Source organism: Chaetodon trifascialis, chromosome 20 (assembly GCF_039877785.1).
Source record: "Chaetodon trifascialis isolate fChaTrf1 chromosome 20, fChaTrf1.hap1, whole genome shotgun sequence".
In the NCBI taxonomy this organism is placed as follows: Eukaryota; Metazoa; Chordata; class Actinopteri; order Chaetodontiformes; family Chaetodontidae; genus Chaetodon; species Chaetodon trifascialis.
In genome coordinates, this window is record NC_092075.1 from 8073792 (window position 1) to 8095913 (window position 22122).

General features: G+C 43.5%; 1 protein-coding gene across 8 annotated transcripts; it reads right to left on the reverse strand.

The window, feature by feature from the left end:
* Positions 1–389: 389 nt before the first annotated feature.
* Positions 390–22006, reverse strand: prrc2b (proline-rich coiled-coil 2B). 8 transcript variants are annotated; one of them, XM_070988418.1, is made up of 31 exons: positions 21878–22006; positions 17722–17899; positions 17417–17594; positions 17161–17263; positions 16635–16698; positions 16311–16454; positions 15647–15960; positions 15363–15487; positions 15101–15264; positions 14077–14158; positions 13803–13971; positions 12433–12772; positions 12148–12344; positions 11229–11430; positions 10918–11125; positions 8721–10757; positions 7647–7810; positions 7222–7337; positions 6977–7118; positions 6624–6700; positions 6149–6436; positions 5906–6007; positions 5538–5730; positions 5351–5448; positions 5134–5261; positions 4789–5029; positions 4427–4594; positions 4159–4238; positions 3939–4020; positions 3420–3629; positions 390–2823 (listed from the first exon to the last, which is right to left on the reverse strand). In XM_070988418.1, the coding sequence occupies exons 2-31, from the start codon at positions 17834–17836 to the stop codon at positions 2656–2658; spliced, it is 6699 nt and encodes a 2232-aa protein (XP_070844519.1). In that variant the 5' UTR covers positions 17837–17899; positions 21878–22006; the 3' UTR covers positions 390–2655. The 8 variants fall into 8 exon arrangements, with proteins under 8 accessions (XP_070844519.1, XP_070844523.1, XP_070844521.1 ...); XM_070988422.1 differs by having other exon boundaries at positions 17417–17591; positions 21857–22006; XM_070988420.1 differs by having other exon boundaries at positions 12433–12769; positions 21857–22006.
* Positions 22007–22122: the final 116 nt, after the last annotated feature.

Below are 22122 nucleotides of genomic sequence, written 5' to 3' on the forward strand. Positions count from 1 at the left end.
ATGAATCTGTGAGCTCATGTTTTTTTTTTTGCAGATTCGTATTTGAAAACTGTTTGAAAAATGTTCTGGCATTACAAGAAAAAGATCCATAATTTGGTCATACTTTTCTCTTATATCCCTTTAATCTTCTTGGGATCCCTTAGATTTATCTTGGGTCTCCGTGGGGAGTTCTGGCCCACAGGTTGGGAAGTAGCAGAGCTGGCTACACAAGGATGAACAGGACAGACCCTTAAAACTGCACAATCACGAATGGTCTTGGATTTACGGAATGGCTTTTCATTTAAACCCTGTTTTGGTGTTCTGGACAGACCAGTATGTATGTACTGTCAGAAACTGTGCTGGACACATAGCCTAAAGTCATTTCCCCATAATTTCTCCTTCCACACAAATATGATGCAAGATTTTAATGACAAAGTGAGAACAGGGAATCAACCGTACATTTAAGAAATCACAACTGCTTTATTTCTTTTCTTTCAATAAGCTCTTTTTTTTTTTTTAAACAAGGGAGAGTAATGACCAAATATCTGAAAGGATAAAGATCAGGTAGGATAAATAGAATGCTGGATCAGCTGTAGAAAGCACTGGTCCTCTGACAAAATGAAATATGCATCTTAAAAGTACAAAAAAAAGTCAGGGCAACATTTTGGTGCAGGTACAATGATGAGAAGCATAAAGATCTTTTGCAGGAAGGGATGAGAGGCAAAACACTCCAAGCCCGATAAACATATCAACAAGTGAAAGCAGTCCATTCTGAGAACACAGTGACCGTTTCAACGTTAAATCCTTTATAGTGCCACAATATCTAAAATGAAATGTGGATTTAAGCCTCCCCTCGCTGATGAGGCTTGACTGTACAGTTAAGTATGCATATACATATATACCAGTGAAACACTGTCATAAAGATAAATCGTAACATTTTGTAGTGTCATGGAGCGTTATGGTAAGCAGTAACATTTAACCAGGTATGACATTGGCATTGTGAGTTTCAAAATGAGTGTCCATTACAAAAAAACAAAGTAATGAAGATCCCAACAGCTTCACATTTTCAAATAGAACAAACACTTTAAAAGTCCTTCGTAGTCCACTGGAACTGCAGTGCTCACAAAAAAAGCTTAAGCAAAGAGCGCATTTAAAGTCAACAAGCAATGCGAAACGCCCCTCGTTTGTGATCATTAGCTTCTAACAGAAAAAAAAAAGAAGTTATTTGGACCCTGATTGTGATTATAGTTAGGCTGCAGTTATTGCTAGTGCCACCTCAGAGACCAGATGCTGAATAATCAAATGGGGACGAGTCCGTTTCTTCTGAATTCCCCAGTGAGATTTGTGAGAAATGGGATTTAAACGGAATTAGAGAGAGAAGTCTTTTGAAAGCATTAAAAGGAAAAAAAAAAAAAAAAAATGCCCCGGCTGCGGGACGCAAAAATCATCACTTACAACACATGTTCATTAACAGACATTTTGATTAATTACAACCCAAACAAAGCCATAAGAAAGCAAACATTTCAATCAGCTATTCTGGGGGGGATCCTTTACAGCAATTGTGAACACAGCCCCCCCCCCCCCCCCCCCCCCCCCCCGAAAAAAAACAAAACAAAAAAACTGTCAGCTTGGTTGATCAAAATCCACACAGTCGACGGCAGCACTGTGAATGCTGAGTTCAGGTTCAGTCTTTGTGAAGTGTTGCTTGGTTCTAGGCAGGAGTCCTGCGAGTTTACACATGTTCAGCAGATCACATGCACACGCTGTTATCAATGCCAGTGAAGTTCCCATGGAAGCAACATGATTTTGGTAAAATGTCCACCTTTACGTTTCAATTTACATACAGAAGAGAGCGAGCGACAGAATGTGAAAGCAAAGAAGAGCGTTTTTAAGAAAAGAAATCATCTCTACCAATCTAAGCAGTTTCGCCAGGGTTCGTGGGCTGGGTGGAGCACCCCAGAAGATGCATTTCTAGGGGTGACGCACTTGATTTTTGCCATGTTGACATGCAGTGATGTCCGCACATTGGAGGTTATTTTTCTGGGTTAATAAAAGAAGTCCTTACCAAGTGGAGGAACGGGTGATGATGAACATTTTATTTACCAGCAAAAATGCCAATGAAATGACAAAAAAAGTTCCCCGCTGCATTTCATATTTGTTTAAAAAATTAAGCAGACGTTGCCTCTCTTAGTGAGTTATATCAAGAGTCTGCCTGGTTTTAAGGGCTACAGTCCATAAACAGGGAGTAAATACAGTTTGGCAAAATGGTATGAAAAAAATGAACCATCTGTTTGAGTTGGCCACTTTCCTCTTTTCCCCACCTCGGAGAGAAACACACGCACACAAACGAAAGAAAAAAAAAAAGAAATATCTTTTCTCTTTACCAATCTCCCCTTAAAAGTGACTAATAATAAATTAAAGAGGACCTTGAAGAGATCTGCTTAAAAGACTGTTTGTGTCTATGTATATATTTATATATATTTATATATCTCTATATGTGGTGTGAAATAATAATGTCCAGTTCTGACAGTTCAAGAGGAGTAATTCATTATGACGTCTGCATGTATGCCCCTTGCCTTGGTGCCTTGTGATACGGCGGCTCTTAGAAGGCTCAGACATTGGTCAAGGGCCTCGCGTTGGCAGGCTGGGTGGTCATGAGGATTTTAAGGTCCATTGTTATGCCTTGCCCTCCTCTACTTTGACAGCCTGGGGTTTGATGGCTCCAGTGCGTGCTGGTTTGGCTTGCCCTGCGGAGGGTAGGGGCTCCTGGAGTTTGCTGGTCATGCCCCCGGATGGTGTCTTGCCCTCGCCCACTGCCTTGCGCACTTCTCGCATGGTTTTATTCTGCACAAAGAAGAGGCGGCGTTACTATGACCTGCAGCAGCGCCTGGAAAACCACACATTCAATACATCAACACTTGTTTGGATCATCCAAGACTGATGCTCAGCTATCACGGGAAAAAGCAGATGCTTAACTATTTTTTTTAAGTATGCACATTTTCTGACAACAGTTCACTATATTGGTGAAAGACAGCTATCCATAACATCACACTTCTACTTCAATTACCATAAAATGCCACAAACTCTCCAGAAATGTTTTCAGACACATTATTGTCATGTGAAATTAAACTGTGAAGCTTCATTTCTAGGAATATAAAAGTCATTATCATTAGCATGTGGAAGAGAATGCTCCAAAGCATATTACAGATAACTATATTTGTGAAATATTTACATGGTACAGTTATGTCACACATTATCATTCTTAACATTACTATTAACAGTGTAGATTTATACTATCAGAGAGAAATCTTACAGCACTAAAAATTTTAGCAAGGTGTAAATATAACTAAGTCAAAGGTACACACTGAACACATAATGCAAATAGAGAAAAAGAAAATGGATTAAAATTAAATTACCTATATTTACAGTGGGTGGCTCACCTTCATGCCATCCTCTGGCCCTTTGACAGGGGGCTCGGGGGCAGAGGGAGGGGTGGAGTGGGGAGGGTCGCGGCCAGGATTGGGGTAAGGGGGGGAGCGGATGATTACAGGCTTGTTGACCTGCATGACTGGTCTCTGGATGGGGTTGGGGAAAGGGCCAGTGGTGGGGGGCCGCATGTGCATCACCATGCTACCCTGAGCAGGTGGGACCTGTTGGTCACGGGGCAGGAGGAGGAGGACGGGGGAGGTAGATGGGGGTGTTGGAAATAAATGAAAACACAAATAATTAGCATGCCAGTATTGAATTTTTTTGGGCATTTTCAGACTTAGTCCAAATACTTGACTGAACATAATGATGTGACGTGACTATGGATGCCTTCAACCAATCACATTCTTAAATTCTAATTTTTAAAAGTGAACCCTGACATGGACCTGGCAGCAACAAACTCTCCCATTGGCACAAGAATAAAAATACCCTAACTAAACACATCTCAACTTATATGTTTGAAACATAAATACCTGTTGGGCAAAATGTGTTGGCAGAGGGCCAACAGGCCCCCCAGGACCTGAGGGCTTCCCACTGGGGCTGGCAGACCCAGGCCTGATGAAGAGGGGAGAAAGAAAATAAAGTTAGTTTTACAAACCACTTCCTAAAATGTGCATTTGTCATACACCATATCTCAACTGTTGACAGAACAAAGCTGTATAATAAGTGTTCTAGACGGTTAACTCCACTCACCTGTAGGACCCCCCAGATATACCCGGGGAATGGCTGGGCTTGTCGGAGAACTGAAAGCCTTTCATTTCCATCTGCGAGCCCTGAGAATAGGGCAATGAGAAAGATGCTGTCAATACACATAAACAACTGTGGACTGCTTATTTATAGATAAAAGATGTACGGCATTATATAAAGTTGTCTAGACTGTTGTGTCATACAATGGATTTTAACGTCCATTGTCTGAACACATCAGTTTTTGGTTGAGCAACATAAGATCAGTCAGTCACACCTCTCGGCTGCCAGTCATGACAGCGGGCTGGGAGCCAGGTGGCAGCATTCGACGTGGGGCACCGACTGACAGGTTCTGTCCCTGCTGAAGCTGAATGGACTGTGGGAGGATGAGATGTTGCTGAGCTGAGCCATAGCGCAGCTGAGAGCCAGGTAGGGGCATGGTCACCTGGTGAACACAAGGATTTCATTGTAAATATTATCATCATCTAAGGCAATACGCCAGTGATGGTGTAATTATGCTCTGAAGGCTGATACTTGCTGGGCTTAAATGAATGCTATGTGTAATTTAATATATCCCTCTGAAATCTGACAAGCATTAAGAGGAATACAGTACATCAGGTTGTTGTCAAATCCACTCACCTGGATGAGCTGAGAGTCCATGAGCTGGGAGGAACCCATACCAGGCCCCTGGTTCATCTGGCTGTCATAGACTAGCTGCTGGCTGCCGTTCATAGGCTGATAGTGTGAGCCTGACTGTGGCTTTACCATGTCTGAGGGCTGCATGCCAGGGAAAGCCGAATAGGGCCCCTTAAGAGGGGCTCCGCCCGACAGCACCATGGGGCTGGGCTGTGACAGGTTGGGGTGCATGTAAACCTGGGACCTGAGAGGAGGGAGACAAAGCAGGCCAGCAGAGTGAGTGAACTACACGGTGGTGCCACAACATGAAAGAAAAATAATTGGACCAGTAAAATGAGGTAGCAGTACCTAAAGGGGGGAATAGAGTTGAACATCTCTTGGGACTGGGAGACCGGTAGACCTCCTCGAAGCCCCAGCTGAGCCTGAGCTTGAAGAGACGTGTGTAAAGAGATGGGAATCTGCTGGGCTGCAGCCGCCTGAACAAATGAACATACAAAACACTATGACAATTCTGCTGCTACACAAACAAGCCTGTCTGTGTGTGCGTGTGTGTTTCGCTCTCTACCTGTTGGTAGGTCTGCTGCTGGGTCATGGTGGGAGGTACGAGGCGTGGCTGGCTAGGAAAGACATGACCATCCAGATACAATGGGGGAATATGATTACCTACAGAAGGGACAGGAAACAACAGGCTTTAAGTTTTGTTCTGCTCACAGATCAAGGCCTCATCAAGCCCTCATGAAACAAAGTTTTACCTTGCATGGACATGGAAGGTGCAACTGATGCCACAGGCATCGGAGGCATGGAGACCCCTCCAAAGGAACTGTAGCTGACACCACTGGATGAGCCAACGCTGCAGGGAGGCTGAGCACCTGAAGCACCTCCGCCAGGAGAGCCCTGCTCAGGGAGGGACTGGGAGTTCTCCCATGCCTTGCGTGCTGATTCCATCTGAAGAAAAGACATTTTTAAGTTGAGATACATGTTTGAATATCAGTTTTGTTATTATGTTCCCATTACATTTTTCACACCACAAGAAAGGGATGCATGACATATGCTGATTATTCCTTATTTATTACATGTATGAAAAGACCTGTCTGTGTACGTAGGACTGTAATTCAAATACCTTAAGAGTGAGGTCAGCACTGGGGAAGGAGATGGGGTTGAGGTTAATGCCAGGCTGCAGGTGGTTGGAACGCAGCATGGGGATACTCTGATTGAGAGCCGTCTGTTTAAAGAGAAAGAAAAGTTCAGGATCTGGAAGCTTTGAAACCTTGAAGCACTTCTACTACTGATTGGCTGTCACACCAGACTACCGTCAGTTATTAGATTTACAGGACACTACAAAAGTACAGATTTAATAACTCACATTGGTGGTAAGTGCATCCTGAAGCTTGTTGACAGGATTGGACACGGGCACTGGGGTGGAGCCCGGTGGAAGGCTGAAATCAGAGTCTTTGGCACTGACACCAAACTCAATGGGAGGCACAGGTAGCACAGTGTCCACATGGAGGTCCACACCATTGACGGGTGTGATGGGGCCGCCTTCCAGTCTATCAACACCTTCTGAGCCCTTGCGGTGCTTTAGGGAGCGCTCATTTCCAATGGGCCCTGGCTTGTGCTGTTCTTTAGTCTGCTCTGGGCCAGCATCAGAGTCCTGGCCAAGAAGAAGAAGAGGCATTCATTTATTTTGTCTTGTTTCCCATAGCAGTTAATTTGTTATTGGTCAATAATGAGACAGAGGAAATGTTAACTTGAGCATTAAGAAATATTTCACAGTAAATACAGATACAGAATATATGCAGTTTATGTGGAGGCTGCAACGAGCAACTGCATTGTGTTACCTCAGAGTTGGGCTCACTCCCAGTGTAAGACACCTGTTTAGTCCATGAGTCTCCCCCTGACGACTGTACTGAAAGAGCTGAAAAACATAAACGGATGCCTTTAGTGAATAACAAAGTACTCACTCACTAAAGTAAATGAAATGTCACTGTCATGAATTTTGTCTCTCAGTTTAATATTTGTATTTGTTAAATATATTTGCTGTCAGGTAATATGACAATTATTTAATTAAGAAAATATGCTCGACAAACAGTTTCAGGCTACTATAATCTAGTCTCTACGGTTTCTGCTTTATCGCTCCAATAAAACCATGAAGAAAACAAAGCACAGAAACAATGTTGGGTCTTTCGAGTACCTGAGCTGTTGGTCTCCCAGATTTCAGTTCCCAGGTTGTTAGAAGAAAGTGCTTCCTCAGGTTGTTCGATGCTCATGCTTCCCTGCTTCTTGGCAAAGCGTGGAGGAATCTTGGATGTGATAGTCCTGTTCTTCACTGGCACCTGATACAGGCAACAATGAGAAACGGCTTGATAAACTGCACCCTGTTTTGTTCATCCTTTTCATTGATTACTGAGCATCTAGACTGAGCATATGTTAACGTACTGAAGCTCCCTGGTCCTTCCTCCTCCTCTCATCTTCCTGTGGGCGTCTTTGCTTTTTGGACAAGGCATCCTGGTATCCGTCTGGATTAGAAACTGGTCCCCCTGCATCCCCCTCAACTACAAAAACAGGCATGTGGTCAATGCAAGATTCTCTGTAGATAAGTAGGAACTGCAGTGCTGAACATTATCTGTATTGCTGTTTAAGATTTTGTGAATCAGTACATGTATCATAAGGTTTTAGCTTAAATGAGATCGGTAGCTACCCTAAAAATGTACTTAAATAACTGGATCAACTGCCCAGGGATTTTTCCACTGTAGGAACGAAGTTCTACATTGGAAAAGGCAAAAATTCACATTTATAATTTTTATTTTCACTTCTATAAACATGGAGAATACAAAAAGACAAATTGAAAAAACTGAACTCACTTGGGTAGCTGCTGAGCTCATACTGGGACAGAGGTTCAGCTATGTCTGCTTTGACAGGTCCTTGCTTCAGCTCCTTGTCTAATTTCTTCCCAGAGGGCTCATTGGGCTCCCGGTCCTCTGGCTGCTCTATGCTGAAGACTGGGCCTGACTCATCTGGGCCCCTGCTGAAAACACGAAAGGGAGAGATGAGGAGGTTTTAATTGGGTATTCTGAGCAATGCTTCATAAAAAGTGTAACAGTGGCAAAATAACCAAAACTTCTGGGAATATTATCTACCTAAAACATAGTTTTAGTTAGCCCATTAAGTGCAGCAAGGGCTACAGATGGCAGGTGGAATAAGAAGAAACAGGATGACTTAACATCCAGGCTAAGGAGAATGCAAAAAAATAGTGTTGCTCATTTACCCAATCCTCCAGTCACACACAGACACCTCCCACTTTCATATAGCCGTTGAAACTGACTTGTGGGACAGATTGCAAGGCCAGAAATACTCAGTACCAGTACAGACTTTGTTTAATAGCAGAGGCAAACTATAAATAATTTTTTACTTCATTTAACAATGGAGCAGAATGGATGATCAAACTATTTTTGTATGTAATGACTGAATCAATTTCGGTCAAGTGATGCACAACTGTTGGTAAATAAAGTAGGAATGGCGCATGGCTATGTTCCAATCCCATCTGAACTCAGGAAGCCACAACTAATGTGAATGAGCCTCAGCCACTTGGAACAAAATGAAACCTCAAAAGCTAACAGCCAATACAATTATCAACAGAGACAACAATTCAACTAAATCAGAGTGACTGGCAATATAACCAGTGCTGGTAAAGTGTAAGCCAAGTATGTTACTGAACAATTACAATTGTAATAGGGGATTGTTTATTTGTTCAAAAAAACAAAACAAAACAAAACAAAAAACTGATGTTCATTCCTTTCACTGTGACAGTGTCAGCCAGAAAATATTTAGTCAAAACAACATAGGAGACACACTGTGCTGTTGGTTTCTATGCAACTATAACAACCAAACCTGAAACTAGACCATTAATATAATTCCCAAGAACATGTTCACCTCACCTCTTACAAGATGTCCCTCCATTCTGCCAACTGTCACTCCTGTTAGAGGAGGAGGTAGGGGGATTATCAGGTGTGCGTGCCATCTTGCTCACTTCCAGCAGTGATGGCTCTCCCTTCCTGTTCTGCCGTTCCACCAATGGTCTCTGGCTGGAGAAGCTTCTCTTGCAAAGCTCCCTCTTCTCACCAGAGCCTGGTTCACTATGGCCAGAGTCTGAGGGAATATCACCGTGTCCCTGTGTAGCTGCGCCCCCACTTCCACCTCGCTTCTCTCTCCAGTCACCAAAATCACTGTTGTCTGATCCCGTCTCCCATTCCTCTGCCTGACCATGTTGGCTAGAGCGTCCACCAGAGTAGTGGCCACTGGGCCAGTTGTCTTCCCCGCTGGCTTTGGAACGACCAGGCCAGGGGTTTGCAAAGTCTCCATTTATGTATTCCTCACTTGTCCACTGGTTTGAGCCAGGTTCACGTTCTTGTCGTAGACGACGGAAGCGTGGAGGCTTGTCTTGACGGGGTGGACGCCGTCTCCTTAACATCTGCCTGTCAGGGTTGTCACTGTCAAAGTAGTATTCTCCTTCACGATCTTCTGTTCCATTTTCCATGAAGGAGCCAGTGAATTTAGGGGGATACTTGAGAGTCTCACGTTCAACAGGGGTTCTGCGGGAGTAAGTAGTCTCAGCTCCAGGACCATAACCATTTTCTTGCATGGTGCCACCACTGCTACTAAACTGAGGCCCACGGCCCCTCCATGTAGAAATATCCCTGGATCCTCCGAAGTTTCGACTGTAATTTCCAGTGGTGTTCAATCTGGGAGGCAGCATGCGACCTCCAAAGCCCCTGCCAGCCTTGACCTTTTCTCTGGAATCTGGGTTTGTCTGGTCATCTGTGTACACCTTGTTGGATCTCCAAGAATCTCTATCAGCTTTGCGGACTTCTCCAGACTCTGTGTAACCGTCTCCATTTTCAGATCCCTTCTGGCGACGTCTCTTGGGCAGTTCCTCGTACTCAGAGGCTTCACTCAAGGTCTCACTGACATTTCGCCTCCTGGGCTTGCCCCTCTGGAACTCCTCTACCTTGACAAGGTCCCTTGGTGGTGCTCGACCTCTGCTTGTACGCTGAGCACCACTGCTGTTGTTATTGTTGTTGTAAGCCCCTCGGAGATTGTCTCCACCTCTGCCACCGCGGGTTCCACCCCTAGAGCTAAATTCCCTAAAGCCTCGACTGCGGCCTCTACCTGTTCCCCTGACTGAACCAAATGCCTGTTCTTCATCAATGAAGATCCAGTTATTGCGCCGTGGTGCATGTGGCTCCCGGTTCTCCTGGATATCTCTAGGTGACTGGCTCTTGCCACTGTCCCAAGCGCTCTCCTTGGGAGAGTCATCACTGTGGGTGCTCAGAGGCCTCTCGGTTTTGGTGGGAGCTGGTGATTGACGTTGCCTCTCTTCTGGCTGTTTCTCAACAACAGGTGAGGCTGAGCGCCTGTTGCTGGCAGGCTGGTTATCTTTCTTTAAGTCATAAACATTAGTAAGGACTTCTTTCTCCAGGCGGTAAGGTACAGTCTTCTCCTCAGGCTCGGGCTTAGGCTTCTCATTCTCCTTGTCTTCCACTTTGAGAGCCTTAAGAACTGGTTTCTTGATGGGCCCAGTTCGGCGAGTCAAGGGGCGCCCAATGGCCTCAGATGGCTGGCTGACACTACTACTGGAACTAGAACTGGGTTCAGACCACTGACTTTGTGCACTGTTGAGTCCTCCATCTTGTTTCTGGCCTCCATCTCTTTTCCAATTGTCCTTGGAGCCATCTAAGGCCTCATCTTGAGATTCAGAGCCGTCCTTAAGATGCTTGTCTCTAGAGTCTTGTTTCGGGTAATCACTATCTGTATGACTCTGAGCAGTGGTTAGCAAGCCTTGATCATGGTGTTGGTGTTCTCTGTCTGGGACACGGCTCTGGTAAGCATGATGGGGGAGATCATCTTGGGGATGGGCCAAACAGTCATTGGCCCTCTCTTCATAGGAATCTTGTTGGGAGCAGGCCATATCACTTCTGTGGGTGAAAAAAAGACAACAAAAAAAAGATGAAGAATGACAAAAACAGACCTACCAAGAGGAGTCTATGTCACTCAGCAGGGTTTAGACATGGATTTTAATCAAAATACAAAAGAGTGCCTTCATTAACAACCTCATAAATTCACAGACTAACTGACCTGTCATCTGGCTGGCCACTGTCTGAGCTATCATGTTGTCTCTGGTAAGGTGGAGTGAAGCTGCGCAAAGGGTAGCCATCTTGGTTCCACATAGGGTAAGGCTCAGTGGAAGGGGCTCTTCTCTCCTGGTGCAGATTAGGATGGCATCCCTCATCGGAACCAGGGCTGTTTAAGTGATCCTGATGCATCATGGGTTTCATCATTCCTGCTGAAAACAAACAGTGTTCAAATTGGAGAGTTGTTCCATGATAGAAAACTGGAGGAAAATAGTCTGATTTCAGATGCACTCATCTTCTTGGATTGGATCTCACCTGAGGAGTGGACAGCACCAGGGTAGTAGTCCACAGGAGATCGTCCTTGGGCCATGCGGGGATCCATGAAAGGCGGCATCATCATCCAGCGGGGATCAAACCCAAGGACATGTGGGGGATAGTAGCCTCTCTGGGCGTGGCTTGAGCCAGACGGGGCAGGGTGGCCTGACTGTTGCCAGTGCTGCATCTTGTACACTTGTTCCTGTAGAATGTATACAACAAATACTATTGTAAGAGATTGTAGCAAAATCCACAGTCCTTGTTCTGCATGAAAATGACCCTGCCATGGTCATTATCACAGCAGTTGTTCTCTGTGAGGGAGAAAATTACCCACTAGTCAAGCAATATAGCAAAGCAATATTTTCCAAAGCAGACATTTCGACTTGTGATGGTAGGAAAAGCAAAGGTGTTGCTACAACATTAAAAACAGTTCTATTAATCTATCCCAGTAAGTCATGGCAGTGTGACAGTAAGCCCAAAACAGTTTAATGGAATTCAGTCATTATTGATTGTATAATTGATGCGTGCCTTTCTGATTGTGACATGCTACAATGTCTTCGGTGAGGTGCAACTAACTCTCTTAAGGTGAACTCTGAACTGAAATGCTGCCTGCTTTATGAATCCTCTCTATGGACAGCATTTCCTGTTCTTACATGAGATAACCAAATGACACTGACTACAAAAACCCCTTGCAAAAATTAACAATGAACTATCCAATCAAAGACAAATAGCTTAACACCCTTCACAATGCTCACTGCTTTTCATGTTGACGACTGCAACCACAAAACAATCCCTTCTTCCGTGAGCTCTTGAAAGCTCTCTTCTCACAAAGCAGCCACTAATACACTGACGCATTAGTCTGGGATTAGGACTTTATGGGTTAGAAGGGGCATCGGCTGGCGCTCACCTGCTGCTGCTGCTGCTGCTGCTGCTGGTGGTGCTGTGGCTGCTTTTGAAAGCGGGGTGGGACGGGTTTGGAGGAATGACGTCCACTGTAGTCTCCTGATGGGGAGGAGGGTTCCTGGCCATCATCCTCACTGCCACGGTAGCTAGAGAAGCCAGGTTCCTCACGGTAACTATGGCCAGGAGAGTTGCTGGGAGGACACTCACCTGCATCTGGAAAACATGCACAGAACATGCTTAGATATATGCATTATATAATATGTAATCCTAAACGTCCAGTTTTACTTGCAGTTTTTTTTACCTTTTGTGCTGTACTGCCAGTTCTCATGGTGGCTTTTACTCTGTTCCCTGTTCGGGGACAGTGGAGCTTCTTTGCCCTCTCCTTCTTTCTGGCCCTCATCTGTCCTTGATGTCTGCCTTTCAGTCTTCCCAAACTTCTCATCCAGCTTTTTAAGTTTTTCAGCACAGGCAGCCAGTCGTTCCTCGCGGGCACGTCTCTCTTCCTCCTCCCTGCGTCTGCGTGCTCTCTCAACAGCCTCCGACAGCTCAGGTGACACATATTTTGCCCTAGCCGGTCCCTGAGCCTGAGACTGGCGCTGGTGATCTTCCTGGTCAGGCAGGGGCTCACCTTGGCTTTTCTGCTGGGATGAAACAGACAGTAAAAGGGAGAGGGCTCAAATTTTATGCCTTGCTTTTATGAGTGTGCATGTGTATCTGTTTGGCCCATCAAACACTCTTCAAAATATATAAATCTAGAATTTCCACCTTGCAGTTGTAGGTCTCTGCCAGCCAGTCAAGTTGCAGTTTACAGCCTTGTCTTTCCAGACTCTTACTTCATAAAAAGATAAAGTGTATCATAACCATAATTTATTTTTTACTCCTAAATGACCCAAAGGATTTGCTAATTTTGAAAGCATGCATGCCATCTGTTTCTCCCCGGCATTGACATTTTCGGTAATAAAACAAATCACTTCAAAAATTCATGCCGATAAATCGATTCAGATTACCTTTCAGGACAACTGTTTGAAGATGTCACATTCCTCTAAATTATGGCAATAAGGGGGGGAAAGGAGGAGGGATGAGAAGCACTAGGCCCCATGCCAAATTTTCACTCAGGAAATAACCGTTACATAGTAAGCACCTTAGACCACTGTGAGCCCTGAAATTACTTCGTCTGCTAAGCACACCTGTTCACACTGAGAACTGAGAAGCCTGGGAGACCTGTTTCATGAAATAAATGATATTATCAAATACACAGGCTAAAATGTGCAATTCTACTTGTAGTTTATCTCAAGACAATTTGTCTGACAGATTTTTCACATTGAAACTGGCCAAAAAACAGAGGCATAATCTGTATTTTCATTATGTCTGTCACATCCTTTGCACTTGCCAAGCAAAAGGCTTGGCAAATAAAAAGTAGTGAGGCACATATCTCTATGGTTACCGCAAGGTCATCTCTCTCAATTCACAATGACAGTCTCACTCGAGGGTGTGCAAAGGCACACTGCTATTCATATGCTTTGTAGTGTTGCCTTATCCTCCGCAGTCACCGAGGGATTAAAGAACAAGATGCGTTTTAACTGTGGATAACATCATAACAATTTAATCTTTGATAAGTAATCTCAAAAGGGGACGATGAAAGTGGAAAAACACAGCACAGTGTGTAGTTACCGGGGTGTCCGCAGAGAGATATCTGCCGCTGGTCTTCCTGGGAGGCTCGTGATGGTGATGTTGGTAAGAATAACTCTCCTCAGGGCCCTCCTGTGGGTAAGACACCTCACCTGAACTTAGGGAGGATTGGCAGTCACGCTGGATGTCTCTCTCCCTCTCCCATTCAGTCCTTAAAAGAGAACAGATCAAAATTAAACCAGGAACCTCTTAAAATGATACCAAAAAACAAGAGATTATTTAGAACAATCATGAGCTATGAGGAAAACGGTCTCACCACATCTTGTTTTTATCACCATGTTCGTCTTCGTCATCACTGAACTTGAGTTTCTCACTATAATCAACTTCCTCATGGAGTCCTGAAAAAACAGTTAACTAACAGTTAGCACCAGTGCTATGGTACAGGATCTAGAACACCGGGAACGGGTACTGGTATCCATCAGCATTATCTCAGCTGGTTAACTGGTTAACAACTAAATGTTAGTATTTCACAAAGACTAATATCTGATGTAACTTTATAAAAGGTTTTTAAATTAAATTATAGTTTAAAGTTGTAGAATTATCTGTCAGACTGTGACAAATTAAATGCTTTTTTTACTGACAAAGTTTTGCCTTGAAGCCAAAGGCTTGGTGCAGAGAGACTGTTGATCATACCAGGACTACAAAACTGCTCTAAGAAACTTCAATCTGTGCTGAGGAGATCTGAATCAAATGAGCTTGAAAGACAAATGACAGCAAAATCTAGCTGAATGAAAACCTAAAAGCTCAAAAGCTGTCCTGAGCAGGTAATGCCAACACATCCTACTTGTCTAATAACAGTCAAGCAAAATTCCTGCAATCACTTGGACAATGAAGAGACTAAACCTTTCAACCCAATGAGTCTGAGCCAAAGAATGCTACACAAGCTAACGTTACAAATGGAGCTTGATCTGATTAACTGTCTGAGCTACCTTGACTTTACAGGATGAAGAATGCAAATCTTTGTCTCTTTATGTAATGTAACTTGACTAAATATTGTGTGTATGTGAGATAAAGCCTCAAAACCAGAGCAACTGCACACATTTTAATCTTCCAGCTTGTAATACAATGGATGCAGGCTAAGAAGATACTGCTGAAGTCTTATTAGAGGAGCAGTGAATGGTAATAAATGCTGGCATATGATGAGTTATTAAGCAACACCAATGCGAAAACTATGGCCTGTGAATATTCAGAAGTAACATCGTACAGTCAACTGAAATCTGGTGTTTGGCCTCGCTTTAAGAGGGACTGGAGGCAGTTAAATAACTGTAAGGAATACTGACCAGCCCATCCATCCTCACAATCATTGTCAAGCTCATCCAGATCCTTCAGGTCCTCTGGATTAATGATGGCTGGGCGTTGCGGCCTGTCACCAGGCCTGCGGATGGGCTGAGAAGACAGTCGAGGTGGAGCACGGACGAATCGGTTCTCTCTTTTCACATCACCACTGCAATCAGAGATGGCAAAAAAAAACAAAAAACAAATCAGCAATCATCAGGTGCCACAAACCTTTCAATAAAACCGCCTAATGAACAATGCACTTACTTGACAAGCTCAGGTTTGGCATAGCTCTGCCTAAAGGAGGGCTTGCTGTCAAATCGGGCTGGGGCTGCAACGGTGGTGGGAACATGGTCTGTACCTGGGGCTTCACGTGTCTCTTTAGAGCACATCTGAAAACAGCAGGATGAAACAATGTGTTTCTCAATAGAGATATAATGAGGCACCGCAACAATTTGATAAGCTGTGCTATTTGACAGCTTTTTAAAAACCAGTACACTGTCTTTGAAGTGTTTCACATCAACGGGTTTCAGGAGTCATATAATACTTACAAATGCGGGTAACATGTCATGGTAGACAGCAGTTGAGGTGTGGTGAAGCTGGTACTGCAGGGCAGTAGGGACGGTTGTTCTCCGGACAGGCTGGGCGGGTCGTAGGGAAGGCTCCTTGGGGTCAAGGACTGGTGACTGAGCAGTCACTACACTAGTAGAGGTTGTGCCGGTGGTAGAGGTGGGGTGAGATGACGCTTGAGGGGGGCCAGTCTCACCCAGGGCAGTGACCTTACCCTCAGGATCTGCTGGCAGGCCGAGGGTCAGGGACGAGGGTTGAAGGTTCCTGCCACCACCTTCCCTCCAGCTCGTCACATCTTGAAGTGGGGACAGGGAGATTTCAGAAATCATGATCAACAAATTCCAAAAGTAAGACCACATACGGTCAATCAATGCTCCCTGTATGGAACAACCTAATTTGACACAGATACTTAAAAAAAAAGCCAAAAAGCAATTTTCCCCTCCGCCAGTCGGGGCAGTCGCCATACCCTCCATCCTTCCATAGGAATTTGTTTCTTTTCGTTTATCACTGAGCCATTAATGTGTTTCAACAGTATCATCTTCCACAGTGTTGAAACTCCTGTCGCCAATTTAACAATTTGCTTCCGAGCAGGCTTTATCTTTCATCTATGACACTGTCAGCAAATTCCTAAGACTTGAAACTTACTCTGGGGGCGGAGGCTTGGTCCGGGCCCATACGACGGATCGAAGCCGCTTCTTTCCTTGCCAGCCCTGTCCTGTTCTCCAGCTGCTTTCAGCGTGGGAAATTCCTCGTGAGAGAAGGGCTGAAGTCGGTTTGAGGCCCTTGAACCTGAAGTTGTCATTGACAGAGGTGGCATAAAGAAAGATGTTTGACAGACTAAACAGAAGAGTGTTGTACTAATTGACAGACGTGGTGGTGCGGACAGCATACCAATCACCATCAGCATGTCATTCGATTTTCAGCCCTCCACAATCTCAATTATACATTATACGCAAACAGATGACTCACCATCTTGCTCTACTGCCTTTCCATTTAGCTGGGCCCATTGCTTTGGTCCACCTGTGTTTGTGTTCTGTGAAAATGAAGAAAACCAAGGTCACAGTCTAATACTTGCATGAAGACTTTCTGACCTTTGAGACACTGACTGAGTCGTTTTTCCTGAGTGTGCATATAGACTATTTTCCTTCTGATATATAGAAAGTAATAACGGTGTAAACAGTTATTTATCTTTTTTTTTGTTCAAGGCTGCGACTCCCAAATTGAAACTGTTTATAGAGTCAGGAGTATCTAACACAAACTGGGACACACTGAGTGTGAAAAACTTCCAAATGGATTATTAAAGAGCAATTGTTTTGTCACATTTATTTAAAGGCTGCAGTGTGAGTTTTCTTGCACAAAATGGGAATTCTTGACATTCTGGATATAATTAATGAAATCTGTACTGAATCCTGTATATTAAGGTGGGCTTCCCAAATAGGAGACACATCTTTAGACATGACCCAGGTTTAACATAACCATTACCACACATACACACCTCCTGGTTGGCTACCGGTGAGGGCTTCTGAAGATTGGAGACAGATTTCTGTAAAGCCAGCTGTGGCTGCAACTCCGGCAGCTGTGGTATTGATGCAATAGAACTACAATGAAGAAGAAGATAAATGTCAGCTGTGTGACATTTAGTCAATGCTGTCATATTGACTACGAGTTGATACGAGGCAAGAGCACAGGTGACTTAATATCATGATTAGATGAGAGGATAGCTTTCAGTGTCTTAACCCTTCTCCCCTTACCTCTTTTGATCGGGTTGTTCCTGCTTGTTCGCCCATCCTGTACCGTCTTTAGGCACAATAATCACGTTGGGATCGTTTCCTTTGTTTTCGGACTTCAAGCTCGGCAGGTGAGCAGGTGGGGGCATGCGCCGGGCTGTGGCCACTTTGCCAAGACTCTGCAAGCCATGTCGCGGAACTACTGAGAGAGAAAACAAGGGTGGGTAAAGCATGGGGGGGTGAAATTAAGAAAAGGAGTGAAAGAGGGCAACAGAAATGTGAAGAAAGTATTTAAGCACTGAGGAGAGGACCAATATAAACAACCTTACCTGTGTTTTTCTGAGTTTCTATTGATTTTCCCTTGTACTTGTCAAATAGGCTGAGTGAGGAATACTTGCTTTTCCCATCCTTGGACTTGGTTATTTGCCCCAAACGATCGGACATTGCGATGTAATGTCATCGAGTATGGAAATTTTTCTTTGCGCCTCTTCCCAGTGCCTTCTGATTCTACAAAGAGAAGAGAAGAATTATTGAACCTTAGGGGTGCAATGGGGTGGGGGGGTGCTCATCTGCTACTGTGTGGCTGAATGGTGGATCAAACAAACACCTACGAAAAATATTTAATTTTCAAATTACAATAGGTCAAATATCTATTCGGAAAAAGAACCGCACATAACACGAAGTCACTATAATGTATGGTAATACTGACCCTTAAATCTACCAAGTTTTAATCAAGCTCTGTGAACAGCTATCCTGTGAACGTCTTTGTGAATTTATGTTTACACACAGGACAAAAAGATCTGATCAGCGATACTGTATAATGGTGAAATATGTTTTCTTCATACTGAAACAAGATGTATAGACTTCTTACTTTTGCAGAACTTGTGTCACTACTGTCTACCAGAGAAATATTATCATGGAAAAATGTTGACAGCTAGTTCTGTGAGTTACTCTGAAAAGTAAGAACTTTCTGGAATGACAAACTGTTTGTCAAATGTCATTTTCGAGGTTTTGTGAACCACAAACTAAATTCCTCTTGCCCCCATTGTACTGAGATGGAAGCACTGCTTTCAGAGCAAAACAGCTCAAGACAAAGGCTCATATAATTGAAAATATTTCCGGCTCGTCACACCTATGAGCTTTTTTTGGGAGGGGGGTTGACTGACAGTTTAACATGAATCAACCACAGCTGATAAAATCAGCCCATGAAGGTTGTCATTGCAACAAGAGAAATTGAAGCTTGACAGCTAAAAATAACCACCATTTAGCATATGTGGCCTACCATTGCCCATAGTTTGTGCTTGGTGTGTAGAGCTGATGTGTACGGTATAGGTTGCAGTGACCATTAAACATGAAACAGAAGAGGTGCAGTGGACTAGAGAGAGCTTTCTGTTTGTCTTTTCAGCTTAATACCATTTACCCCTTTAATTTTCCTGTCTCTTCCACAAGAAAAGCACAGCCTCAAGATGCCAGTACAAAATAAATAAAAGAAAGGCAAAGCAAATCTTTATAATGCCAACTTTTGAATCAACCATACACCGTGTGCATTGAGAGCATATGAAGAGACTGTTTAATCAGACTCACAGTGACGAATATTTGCTTGGACAGTTTGTTCAGATTGTCTGTCTCTGATGTTTTATAAACTAGAAACACATTATTTCCTCACACAGGTGCAGGCTGTACATGCATACTGGCTATTGTATGAATGTTTGTATCTGTTGTATCTGGCGCTTCACTTCAACCTCAGTTTTTGTTTATTCCATATCCTGTCCTGATGGCAGAGAGGCGAACACGTCCAACTTGTCAGAGGCAGAGTTCCTCAAATAGGATTACTGGTACTTTGTACAAATACATACTTTACAAACAACATGAAGTTGATGTGAGCAGCTGTGACTTGCTGCCCTCCATATATCTATACAAGAGGACATGCAAGTACAGTTAAACACTATCAAATTACTATTAAATCACGGTTTAACTAAAACCACAGAAACTGGACATCAATCTGAGCATCCCTGTCGCCTTTTATTTGCCACTTAGTTCTATGTTTAAAAGAAAATAGTTCACAGTGAGAACAACTCAGGTATGTGGATTATCCTACAATGAGACATTGTTTCTGGGATACTACCTCTTAGTTTTTGTTCCACACACACCATAAAATAAACACCTCATCACCAAGTGTCAGCTGCAGATATTTCAAAACCTTGACTACATCTGTAAGATTAGATACCACTATGGGTAAGGGGGAAATGTTTTTATGCTATTTCGGCTCTCCATTTTAGATGAGTAAGCGTGTGACATGTTTTAACACTTATATAAACCAAAATGAAGCATGACAGGCCATGTTCTTGTTGACAGGAAGTAAGCATCATGATGTTGCCATGCAAAGAGTCCCTTCTCTTCCCTGGTTGAAACCCCATTTCCATCTATTCTTCCCTTCTTGTCGAGCTCCTTTGTTCGACTGATGCTGTGTTTGTGGCTTTGACTTGCGGTGCATATGTTTTCACAAAGAAGGAATCGTGTTCTCAAAGCATCGGGTTAAGCTTTCGTATGCTCTGTGCAACGAAATCACATCCAACAAAATCCAAATCATACCTTGCATACTTGAATAAGATGAAACTGTCAAGGCCAACTGTTACCTATGTAATGCAGTGATTGTAACTTCTAACAGCACTAGTTACAGAGGCATGCATAAGACTGTGGTCAAACAACAATATACAAGACACTGTAAATGTGAAATATAAAAATAAAAGGCAATTCATTGATGTTTTCCAGTTGACCTCTCACTTGAAGTTACAGGTAAGCAGATTTTGTCAGGTCTGTGTGAAATATTTCAAATTAGGGGGCATTTTCTGATTTATTTATTAGCTTTATCTTGACACAACAGTTCAGTGAGGGCAGCAAATATTTAGAACCAATTGCAGGAACAGATCATCTCTCATCTAGTGAATTATCAATAAGCAAGCAGATTTACTTTCTGTTATCTAACATGAAGTAAATCTGCAATGAGGAGCAGACCCCGGCAAGCATTTTCTAGTTCAATGTTGTGATTCATGGCCAAACATGTTCTTCAAGCTGAACAATTTTATGATGGCTACAAGGGCTCACATTTCAAAGTGACTGACACCAAGCAACACACAATACGGGTTAGGCTTGTGCCTAAATGCCCTTATTTTTTTTAGTTTAAATAATGTTAGCTACGCCCAACAGGCCACCGATGATGTTATGATTCTTTTTACACACAAATCTATGCAAATAAACATGGTCGTTTGAGCCGAACACCAGCCCGGACAATCCATAAGGCATGGGAGGCTGCTCGGTTAAAGCTCCGCATAGGCGTTTTACCGGGACTTCTTAAGAAAAATATCCGTCCATCAAGGTCGAAGTAGTCAAGTATTAAAACGATCACGTCAGGCCATTTCCTCCGACTTGAAATTCAGAAAAAAATGAATTTCTACTAGTACCACCAAATTATATATATTCAACATTAACGTTAGTTAACGCTACCTCAAGTTAGGTATGGACGCAGCTGGCGTTTTCCATTTCTTGACTTTTAGACTTTCAACTGTATTTCCACCACACAACTAAAAGAAAATACCATAGGTATTAAAAATTTATACATTGGCTGTAACTATAGCGTGTTTATTTGGACAGCAGAATAACGTTTGACCTCTTTAACGTTAGTTGTTGGTGTCGTTACCCCCTTGAAAGCTAATGCTAATTCCAGCACATGAAGCCGACGTCAGTCAGTTCAGGCTGTACGCAAACAAAAACACAATCTAGCGACCTCAACTAGCAGGACAAAACATAAAAGCGGTTTTGGGAATTCAGCAGTTTGTCGATTACCCAACATTGCCACAAACTACCTAACCTAACAACACAAACGTCAAAAAAAGACACTAGGTGCAGTCGCTAGCCATCACTGGTAAAATATGCTAGCTAGTGGCTAAAGAAAAATAGCTATGTAAACACCAACCGCTAGTGGCCAAGGTACTGTAGAGCTGTGTTTCATTATTTTCACCACAGCTCCGGCTAAGGGGATACGGGGAAATTTGTGATTTTCTGTTTATTCCAGCTAGCACACAGACATAACAAAACACAAGCAATTGCTCTTAGCAATGGCTAGCTTCGACAGTCGCATCTTCTTCGGAAACTAGCTAAACGGCAATCCCGTTCAACTTCCAATCTTTTTTTTCTACCAACAACCTTGACAGGTCGGGGTTTGTCAGTCCTGAAGTATTTGGCACTATTAAACACACTACGTTTAATGGGGACTCTCGAAATCACACCCATGTTGATATTTTCAACCTTTCTTGGCTTTGAGAACGGTCAGACGACAGGGATGGGAATGTAGGACAAGGCGATTAAAAATGGCTGCTGCACAGAACAAAGCAACAATAAAACTAGGCAGCGGAGAAATCAAGCAAAAGTGAAGATTTGGCACAACCATCCGCAACCATAACTCACCGATTCAACGACTTAGTGTACCTTCTGATCAGTGACAGTGATATATTTCCACAAAATGTTGTCTAATCAAAGGATGGATGGCGATTGTAAAGCCCAATCTTCATAGGTTGAACCGATTGCAGTGTTGTTGCTGGGGTCCTACCCGGCCTGGAAATGAACAGGCTGTGTAGGCTGGCTCGCTTCACGGCGTCCTACGTCGCCAAACGACGTTCGCAGAAAAACACAATGAGCACCCCCTGCTGGATGATTTCAGCACTTACAGAAAC

What these genes read in the sequence shown, in the direction of transcription:
- prrc2b (XM_070988418.1), bottom strand. Translation starts at nt 17,836, where the DNA reads ATGTCCGATCGTTTGGGGCAAATAACCAAGTCCAAGGATGGGAAAAGC. An exon ending in GCCAAACCTGAGCTTGTCAA is followed by an intron (nt 15,265 to 15,362) that starts GTAAGTGCATTG and finishes CTCTGATTGCAG; the next exon opens with TGGTGATGTGAAAAGAGAGA. An exon ending in ACCACCAGCAGCAGCAGCAG is followed by an intron (nt 11,431 to 12,147) that starts CAGCAGCAGCAG and finishes TACATTCTACAG; the next exon opens with GAACAAGTGTACAAGATGCA.